The 10,776-nt window shown below is 35.6% G+C and overlaps 1 protein-coding gene and 1 long non-coding RNA gene across 2 annotated transcripts; both read left to right on the top strand.

Moving 5' to 3' along the window:
- The first annotated feature begins 4,097 nt into the window (after positions 1-4,097).
- LOC108673014 (voltage-gated hydrogen channel 1) lies at positions 4,098-7,194 on the top strand. Its single transcript, XM_018160780.2, has 4 exons — positions 4,098-4,490; positions 5,075-5,263; positions 5,444-5,579; positions 5,932-7,194. The coding sequence occupies exons 1-4, from the start codon at positions 4,344-4,346 to the stop codon at positions 6,156-6,158; spliced, it is 699 nt and encodes a 232-aa protein (XP_018016269.1). The 5' UTR covers positions 4,098-4,343; the 3' UTR covers positions 6,159-7,194.
- Positions 7,195-7,859: 665 nt separating this feature from the next.
- On the top strand, positions 7,860-10,502 carry LOC108673019. The gene is made up of 4 exons (XR_001930948.2): positions 7,860-7,885; positions 8,464-8,637; positions 9,212-9,288; positions 9,501-10,502. It is a non-coding gene; the product is annotated as an uncharacterized LOC108673019 (long non-coding RNA).
- Positions 10,503-10,776: the final 274 nt, after the last annotated feature.

Genomic DNA, 10,776 nt, shown 5'->3' with positions numbered 1-10,776 from the left:
TTATCTACGCAATTTGGCAAGCTCACTCCCGCAATAAAATTGAAATTTGAGTCATATTACAATTCTGATGGAGTTGGTAATGTAAATCACAGTATTTGTCCGGATGTCTGCCTCTCATTTTCTATTCAAAATTGTTTAAATTATTGAACTATGCAATTTAGGTCAGTGGGTAAAGGATGGTCATGTTCATTGATTTGATAATTATTTTAATGCTTCTGAGTAATTATATACTCTTTGATGCTGATGATGCTGATGCTCATCTACAGTCAAATGAATTTAAGTATAGTTAGATTCCGCGATGCATGTTAATTTAATTTCGTGATAATTATCGATGAAGTAGGTTTTCATACGAGAAACCCGTTATGGGTAATTACATGTGATGACTTCAAAATTATCTGTAAACTTATTGGTTTTATTTATTTACCGATAAGCTTTCTTTTGGTCTCTAATGATTCCGTCGTTTCAAATAAACTACGAATTATTAACTTGATTTTCATTCATAATCGAATCAATTGATTTTAATATTTATACCCTTTAACTGCACGGCAACCGGTATTTTGAAGTGAATTCAGCACTGCAGGCTGCAATTGCACGGAATAGAAGTGAAAGGTTCCAATAAAAGTTTCTTATGCATAAATGCCTGAATTTATTTACGGAAATTCAGGCATTTATGAATAATAAATTTTCATTTGAACCTTCCATATCCGGTGCAATTGCAGCCTGCAGTGCTGAATTCACTTCAAAATACCGGTTGCCGTGCAGTGAAAGGGTATAAAATTTAGAATCAATTGATTCGATTATGAAGGAAACTCAAGTTAAAAATTCGAAGCTTATTTGAAAAGACGGAATCACTAGAGGCCAAAAAAAGCTTATTCAAGCCGAATCTAAATTACTCCCATTAACTCAAAGGCTCATTATGTTTAGAATAAAATTATTCAGTTAAAGGCTTCCCCAACTTTCGGTTCACTCCATCAAACTCTGCAGCTTTCCTACCCTTGAAACAAATGAGAAGATGAACGCTATGAACACCTTCACTGGCACTGAGTCTTACATTGCCTACCCACACACAACCTTACAGCATGACAGCGCGCGGCCGACTGAAGTTGACAGCGACCTTTATGCTTCTAGAATCTAGGGTCATCCATGGTGGCTCACGGTCCCCAGTTGTTCGATCATGCAGACGATGGCTTACCAATCCAACTGTTAGTCAGCTCAGCTAGGTGATTGCTGACCTCGTCAGCTCTTCGGTCATATACCGACGATATCTTTCTATATTCTGCAAACAGATTATATTAATTGGCCCCATCATAAGGTTAATAGACACGACCAGCTAGGTGCGACTAAACTTAAATACGCTCTCCCAAAAGAGCTTATGTAGGGTAATTGATGCCCCGAGGAGCCCAAATCGAGCCTATACCGAGATCTCTGCACCACTTGTCAATATTTTCTGTTTCACTACCTATTATTGAATGCAATTATTATACAATTATGCCTATTTTTATATATTTGAATGCAAGAATGGTAAATAGTAACGCATTGAAAATCGAAAATAGGAACGTCCAAACACTTATAATAGGGCAGTAGATTAAATAGGTGCACAGCTATGCATGGATCTCTAAAGCTCATAATACCCCTTATATATAATGCTAGGTTTCACAAATTTTCACATTTTTTCGTTGTTAAATTATTTAAGGGGCCCTAAAGAATATTTCTTTGTTCTGAATGGGCCGCAAAATATCAATAGCTTCAACTGATAAATAAATATTAATTCCTAGAACGTGGGATCAAAGTTTCATCAAACCACGCAAAACTGAGGAGCTTAGAGGTTACTTAAACTCTACGGTGATCGTCCGGATCTTTTAGACAACAAATTTTTGCATAGTTCAATCGGGGATCCATTCATACATGATGGTTTGATCAGTTCTAAACAAATTCTGGTGTGTAATTCGTTACTGAATAAGATAACGCTAGGTAGTGGAATGCCATGCATACAGTATTTTCAAAGCAATTCATCCATCACTTTCTCCGTCGACTATCTTGGTCTCAGTCAAATTAGATTGAATCAGATGCTATTGCTCTATTCTCTTCAAGTTTACGGTCAGTTTTATTACTTCTCACTTGTACTTGAAACATCAATATTTTCATTTAATAAATTTTAATGACACGTACAACTGCCTCTAGTCAGACGATATTAAACAAATCATACGGAGCAGTTAGCTTTCAGAAAAGTCCAGTTTTTCATGGATCGGTTGCGGTTTTCCCACCAAAAATTGTCACTATATCGACTTGAACCAAGAAAAGTTTGAGCTTAGCGGAATATCCTGGACACTTTGTTAAAAATTGTATTGTATAACTCTAATACCTTCGGGTACGTTTTCTCTCTCTGTCTTTATAATAAAACTATCCTGAAATTCGTCGCTTTAAGAAGACAATCGTGCATGCGCGTTGCTGAATGTTCACACATACTTTTGAGGTAGAAAAATCTGCTTATACTTAACAAATTACGCAAACATTGCCTCTTAGCGTATATTGGGAGCACCGCATAATTCAGGTAATAAGCTAAGTTTGTTATCCCAATACAAAACATATTACCCCAAAACAAATATTTATACCGGGACCTTAATGCAGTTCGGTGTGCTTAAAGATGTGATGGTTTGCAAATAAGTGCGAATGAAAGCATTATTATTTAATGTATGTATTATTATATAATATAACACACTGACAAAATCATCTCACTGAATACTAACGCAAACATCGATAAGGGAATTGAAAAATGAATGGAAAATAAATAAATTTAAAAGGTAAAGATCATTGTTTGCTGACTATCAACTTCACGCCTACATACCCGGTTGCTGGTAGTGATCAATTACATCCAATAGGATGCAATTGGTTTTGAAATATTTCAAATATACTACAATTATTCTTTGATGACAAGACAACATTGTTCTACGTGCCTTTTCTTTAATTTATACCCAGTGATAAAGCGAGTATTTTATTGTACTGATAACATATATCATTGAAAGTCAATAGAATTTTGTGAAATTTGAACAGTTTGTTGAAGATAGAAGAGACCCGAATTCATCATGAGGGTAAGAGTGTATGTAAATAGCGAAGTAACAACAAGAAATTATCTTATCCCACTCATCATAAAATTCTAACTAGTGTACAATGCCAAACATTGTACAAACTAAAATTATTTTCAGAATAAACAGCAGAAATCGAGCAAATGAGTGACGCCGATTATTACACAAATGATTGCACAATAAAACGAGTTAAAATGAGAACAAAATTATTTTTCAGAAAAAAACAGCATAAATTGAGTAAAAGACCGACGTCGATCATTAAACAACTAAGTGCACAATGAAACAAGTTAAAATGAAAATTGAGTAAAAGCCCGACGTCGATCATTAAACAATTGAGTGCACAATAAACGAGTTCAAATGAAAATTGAGTAAAAGCCCGACGTCGATCATTAAACAATTAAGTGCACAATAAAAGAGTTCAAATTAAAATTAAGTAAAAGACCGACGTTGATCATTAAACAATTAAGTGCACAATAAAACAAGTTAAAATGAGTACAATAATAGAGCAGTAACTCAGTTACAAGGATCGAGTATCGTTCAGTGCACTCGCACGAAGGGCGTACGTGGCCAGTCGCGCTGCTGCTCGCCATAAACCAAGTCACTTGCCAGCGTCGGGGAGGGCTGGTGTTCTCTTGTTAATCATTTGAAACTTTTATCTGCCATCTGGAAACCATTTTCATGTGTTTTTGGTATTGATATTACTATACATTATTGGTGTAAAGTTTCAGGAAAGGATAATTTGAAATGTTTCGTTACCCGAGATATTTGTCAATAAATCCAGTGAAGTAGTACAATTTATTATGCATGAACCAACCTTAAGATTTGAATTTGATATTAAAGTCAAGTTAGATTTTCAATGCCATCGAGTTCCCATTGTGGTGTCAGTAGGCTTGATTCGTTCTTTAATTATATTTTGCTCCTTTTAATAATAGGTAGTTAATACTACGTTAATTAAGTTCTATATGATGCTGGGACATAATAACAACGTGTAACTAGTTCTTAATGATTCCTATTATTGGTTAGCTAGGCATGGTATCAAAAGAGTAAAATAGTATATAATTAAGAACACAATCATGTAAGTCGCCGAGAAATAAAATAAATACGAATCATCGAGTCTTTTCTCGAAAACAATGGAAAAGAACTAAACATTTTTCATTGTTGCCCTAATTGAAGTTTCAAGTTAGCTTATCTATTTTTCAAAGAGATGATAAATACATACATGCAATGCACTGAAATATAAATTGTATCAAACAAATCACAATGCAAGTTATTTTCAACGAAAACGCCTCAGAAGAAGCGCAAGAAAGCGATGGAAACATCAAACTTGACGTTACAATGAATCTTGTGACCTCTAAACCAAACTTTAAACAACGTCTCCGGCTACTCATTCATTCAACTCCATACCAGGTGACTGTGTGACCTAATAAAACGCTTCCATTTATTTCTTACCACCATTGAAATAGCAGATTTGTCTCTCACATGCTGTTGAATAAATACTATAGTATGAATAGCAAGCAAACGAATTGGATAGATGAAATTTTGACTTCGAGAAAAACTGCATCAATTCCATGGACTGGCTCAAAAATTACGGATTTACAAATATTTTGCTCTATGAAGATTAATTGACTGAAATAAAATAATATATTTCGGTGCCATATATGGGGGATTTCACTCTTAAATTGATACCATTGTAATTTTTTTCAATGTTTTATGAAGAAAATTTGAATGTTCGTTGAAAATCTGCTGCAAAACCGATCTTAGACCGAATAGTATAGTAGTATAGTATAGTATCTTCGGCATTGAAGAATAGGCCTGGATAGACCTGTCGCCGATTATTGTACTTTGTCGCCGATTCTTGTACTCAACAGTGAATCCAAATTTTAGTAATAAAGTGCGCAACTAATATGAGTTTAAAAGTCTTAATTCTCCAATTAGGGTTGATAAAGTACTTAGTACTTGAGAGCTTTATTAACCCTGTCATATTTCATCAGGTGGTGTTGATATCCCTGGTGGTGGTAGAAGCGTGCTTGGTGGTGGCAGAGCTGGCATTGGAGGCAGAAGAAGGCCATCAAGCAATTATTTCTGGTCTGCACATAGCGTCTCTTTCTCTACTGGCCATATTCCTCGCTGAACTGATTTTCAAGATCTGTGTTACTCCCTTGGAAATAATCAAGTCTTGGGTAAGAGCAAGTGCAATACACAAAATAATATAAACAAATTATCATCAAGAGCCTCTTCTAACAGTGTACTTTGAGGTGTATAATCGTGCACTTCCTAACGATTAATAATTAAATCTAGTTATGCTTATGAATGCCTTATGAACTATTCAATAAATTCTTGAGCCACACATTCCTGTATAGGCAGAGCTTCTAGATGGGGTGGTGGTGGTGGCAGCTACGGCGCTCGAGAGCTTCTCATACCATCACCGCGGCGCTACGCAGGCCGCCGGTCTGCTCATCACACTCAGGCTGTGGAGGGTCGTCAGGGTTCTCAACAGTGAGCCCTCACCGCGTGATCATACACTCTCGCGGAATTTGTTTCTACTCTATTTCACTCTTTATATTCCCCTGATATGATTTCTCTAATATGATCAAAGTAACATCTTTGATGAGACCATGCAAATTACGCTTCAAAATTGCTCACGCTAATTGTGATAAAATTGTTTGCTAATGGAAGATTAAATTATCAATTATAAGTATATGAAAATCCAAAATGGCAAAACGAAACAACGAAATAGAACTTTTTCCTTCTAGTTTTCTCTTGGTGATAAAATTAGAGGCAGAAATTCTGTCGATAAATTGTTTACGTTTAATAAACATAGTATAATATACTTGCATGCAATCATCAGATTTGAGCGCAGCCGTGCGGCTAGCGGACGAGCGCAAGTTCCAGCTGGAGCGGCAGAAGCGGCGGTCGCTGGAGTTGCAGCTGCGGGATCACAAGCGCCTCAAAGAAGACCTGGAGGCGCTCAGGGAGAAATGCGCGGTGCTGGAGCTCAAGCTACAGAGTCGAGGAATTGATCATACGGACGATAATTGTATAGCTAAACAGCAAGATTCCGATGAATCGAACTGAAAATCTTCACAATTAGGAAAGTAAATTCAGGCAATCAGGGAGAAGTGGGCTGCGCTTGAGCTCAAGCTACAGAGTCGAGGAATTGATCACACAGACGATAATTTTCTAGCTAAGTAGAATGTTCCTTAGTAGAACGGACTAAGTAGTCAGTTCCGATGAATCGAACTGAAAATATTCACAATTAGGAAAGTAAATTCATCCAGAATGAAAAGAATATGCACGTATTGTTCACACAAATTTCATGATGTGCGAAAGATCACTATAAATGCAAAAAAAAACAAGCAAGTTTCCGTTCCTTCCAAAATCCGACCATTGCAATTTTACCATAATCAAAATCTTCCGTATATTTAAATAAACTTGTCGAGTCTTAAATTGATAAAGATAAATTTCTGATGAAGTGGTAAAACCCTATATATAGTATTACAATAATTAGTTACGAACGAGTTGGAGCTTCGGTCGGTTTTGCAAACATGTTAAGTAGTAAAATTTTGCAAGCATTTATTACTTCTACGGAAGTGATTTAGTGAACTGACAGCGTAATTGATGGACTTGGATCGATCAAAAAAAAAGCCCCCGTCACCATAATTAATGGACTTGGATCATTTTAAAGGCCTCCGTCACCAGAAGCTGATTACGATCCGGACGCTTATTCTGGCAAAATTATTGCTGACATATCGGATGAAAGATTTAGAAATCTCACTCAGCCATTTTCGTTCCCATTCATTGTTTACTTCAAGAGGCCATATATAACCATGGATTTGATGCGAGCATTCGTGCTGCTGCGATATTTGTGCCACTCAAAAAGTATTCAATGTTAGATTGTGCATTGCTTAATAAGGCAAATGTACTAGTATTTGCAAGTTATGTTTTTGAACATCGAATTTTATAATTTTATGCTTTTATTCAGCCTGAGGATTGTTCCAACTGAAGACGTTGTTTCGTTTCGACTAATGCTGTTGCATGTCATATTAACCTTGAATGAATTCAACAACACATTTCGAAGAAAGTGTTCGAAATCATTGAATAAAAGCAATATATATTTGCGATAATTTTTTTATTCCCAGTTTTAACACGTGAAGTTTTGAAATTTATTAGATTAAATTTATTATTCTAATTAAGCGTAAAAGACGAATGCGTTAATAAACAACATAACTCAGTACTCACTGCAGTGAGTGACAGAGAGCGCATTTTCTCGTCGACGAAAACTTGAGGTCACGGACGGACGGACAGACAGACAGACAGACATGGCGAGCACAATAGTGCATTTTTTTCATAAATGAGAAAATGCGCTATAAAACACGTGTAATCGTATGGGTTATATACGCGCATATGGGTTATATACGCAGTCCAAACCTCAAAGTAAATGTTTGAAACTTCAGTGGCAAAAGCGCTAAATTTATTTCACCACCTAACGCCCAAATGCCAGACCACAAGAACTTAGTCCTCAGAATAAATAATATTATTATTCAAATTGATTCTTTTTGGTGAAGCTGTTTGCAAAGGAATATTTTCGTGAACGCTGAAACGCAAATCTCGTTCCTATAAACACTTGACCAGTCACAAGTGTCAACATTCTTCAAGTAAGCAGGTGTTCTTCAGACAGATGCACTGGCCATTCATTGCCGAGACCTGAAGTAACAGTTGTGTACGAGGATCCGACGAGATTTTTTGTCAATTCAGAGCATTCAGTCTAACTTGGCCGTCACAGACACCGGTCTTCTCTACAAGTGAGTGAGCTCAAACTCTCCACTTGCGTATATTATTCGAAACCAGTAAACGAAAATGTGTTAAATTGATTCGTATTATTCGGTATTATTGCAGGGCTCTTTGTTATCGTCACAATTTGTACCTCGACCTGAATGTTCTAAAGAAAAAGTACGTTCAAGCGACATGTCCCATAAACGACTTGGATGTGTATGTTGTTAATGAAATGAAACCAATGAATTACGAACCGGCCTTCATAATAGGCTTCATTCAAGTTCATCCACAATACAGGAACGATCTATCTGGCACTAAATGGGATTGATTAGTAAACTGTTCGATTTTTAAATCTTTTAAATACCCATCAACCTTATTTAATGTCATGAGAGTAAATTTGCGAGATTTAACATATTAAAATTACGGTTTAAGCATCGTCTTGCCGCACTGTCTACTTCTCATAAAAAGTTATTAAATTGAATTTCGCTGCAAAGCATTTTTCACCCCATCGATGGAATATTTTAAATTCCAAAAATAATCCATTTAATTTAAGTAATTACAATACATTTTTATTTAATTTTAATTTTTTCAATTCTTGTAATTTAAGTAACTACAATACAAGGAAATTTCTATAGAAAATCAAATCACAAGGAATTGAACCAGAACGGGTTTTAATTTGATTAGAAATCTCTTCTTCGGTTAAACCAGATTTCAGAGTTCTTCATATGTCTCTATGCCAACAACAATGAAGACCACTCAGCTGCCTGTCATAACTTGCATTGTAAGTTCAATTTTTCATTGTAAGAGTATGCAAGGTATTGCATAATCAACATGATGTGTTATTGATGTCCAATGAAGATGCTTACTTAAATCAAGTTTAGGAAGTTATCATTTGATTGGTATAATTTTTGAAGCGGTTTAGTACCGGAAGAATTTAAGAGGATAGCGTAGCGTACTGTTTGCCTTCTAATCCTTTCGCGAGAGCAATGGTGTAAAAAAAACATTTATCATTTTTGCTTTAATGAAAGTCTCGTCAAATTAGACAATATAATTTTAATCGAATGATTACATAGTAACTCCTGGCATCTTCAATTCTTATGCAGTTAATCATGTGCATGTCATGGTAATTGATTTACAAGCATTTCTTTCAAATATGGTATGTAAATCGATTAAAAATAATGTTTATGTATTTTTCTAGAAATTAATGAAGTAAATACACATTTTTTTACACTTCTCAGTGGTAGATATTTTAATATTTTTTATTAATTTTTACACGACAGAATGACTTAAACTGAAACCACATAGTTTGTATATTGTCTGGAAATACTTTTTTTTTCAATTATATTTATCTCCAGATTCTACTGTCTCCCGTGAAAACTTTGAGCAAAGCTGTTACTGCGCCAGCACCTGCAGCCTATGGCAATGATGATGAGTGAGTTATTGGAAAATCGAGCAGTAGCTATTACGTACATACAAAAATGCCATTGTGAACTTGTAACTTTCTCTTTTTTCTTTGTTATCAAAATCGTTGCTATGATTACCTCTTCGTTGCCATTGTTTTTATGTAAATATAGATTTATTGTGATGTATTTAGTCTACTTACTCACAAGACGGAGAGTCGATTGTGTTTTTGTCTGTCCTCAGTTGCCCTTATGTGGATCCTGCAACTGCCTTCCTAGTGCCTCTCAAGTACTGCCTTGAGAGAGACGACGAGTGTGACACGCACGAGGATTGCTTCTCGTCTTGCTGCACGATGGATATTTGCGGACACAAAAAGTGTTCTGAAACTGATACTCGCAAGACAGCAGAGTATTGATTTCAAGAAGTCGTGAGTCCAGGGTCAGAATTTTCGCAATCATGACACTCCATTCGACCTTGAGGGAGCCGAGTGGTTGTGATCACCATGATTAGAGCAGATTGTTGGGTTTCGAAACCTGCCAATAGTCGTGAGAATTTTGGACGAAATCACAAAGTTAGGAATCGGTGGAACTTAGGAATCCCAACTAATCGGTAACTAATCGATGGCGACACCCCAAATTCTAGCTGATCCAACTATACTATAGAATAGTATGTATAGATTATGATTCACTTGCGCTCAGCTTGTCATAACTCAGCTTGTCATAAAAATAATATTTGTTCAGCATTAGTTTTAGATCTGGTATCAATAATTAGCTTCGGCTTTACTTGCACTTATTCGAGCCTATCTTCAGGTCGCTAATGATGCACAGAGGTAAAATTTCAAGACAAAGATGAAAAACGAGGCCTAGACAAGTTAGAAAAATTGAGTCACGTAATTGGGTATTGAGGAAACTTTTAAGCGATCCAGATAGCTGAAATTTGAATAGCAATATTAGCTGCTACGTTCATTGGCTAGTGCACCCATTAAATATTTAAACAAAGTAACAACTCCAAATTAGTTATGTAATTTCAACCGATCAGACCAACAAACAAAAAAACTCGAGTTGAAAAAGACGGATTGACTTGCATTCCTGGTCATTTCTTCAGGTCATTAATTTATATAATTAATTTTCAACTTTAATTTTAAATACGATTAAATTATAAAAAAGGACTGAAAAGTGCCTTCACGAATGGTTAACCTGCGAATCATGCGAATAAAACGCTCATTGAAAAATAATTATTTTCCTTGAATATGACAACACACATGAAAAACATTTGTTAACACAATGATTCATAAAAATAAATAAGCTCCAATGTTCGCAAACTGAACCTCCTCCAACAAATGAATATAAAAGGCAGACAAATATCGTATAGATATATACGGTATTTGTATCGTATATATCTCAAAATATCGTATAGATATAACTAAGCCCATTAAGAAATTCGTTTACATAGTTAGTTAGTTAGTTTAGTGGCCAAATGTTTACTAGCGCTTCAGCTATTAAGCTATCTCGCACCGAAA

The sequence above is a fragment of the Hyalella azteca genome, unplaced genomic scaffold, assembly GCF_000764305.2.
Source record: "Hyalella azteca isolate HAZT.00-mixed unplaced genomic scaffold, Hazt_2.0.2 contig7618, whole genome shotgun sequence".
In the NCBI taxonomy this organism is placed as follows: Eukaryota; Metazoa; Arthropoda; class Malacostraca; order Amphipoda; family Hyalellidae; genus Hyalella; species Hyalella azteca.
The sequence above is the reverse complement of the archived record's forward strand: the minus strand, read 5'-3'. Positions and strand labels throughout refer to the sequence as shown.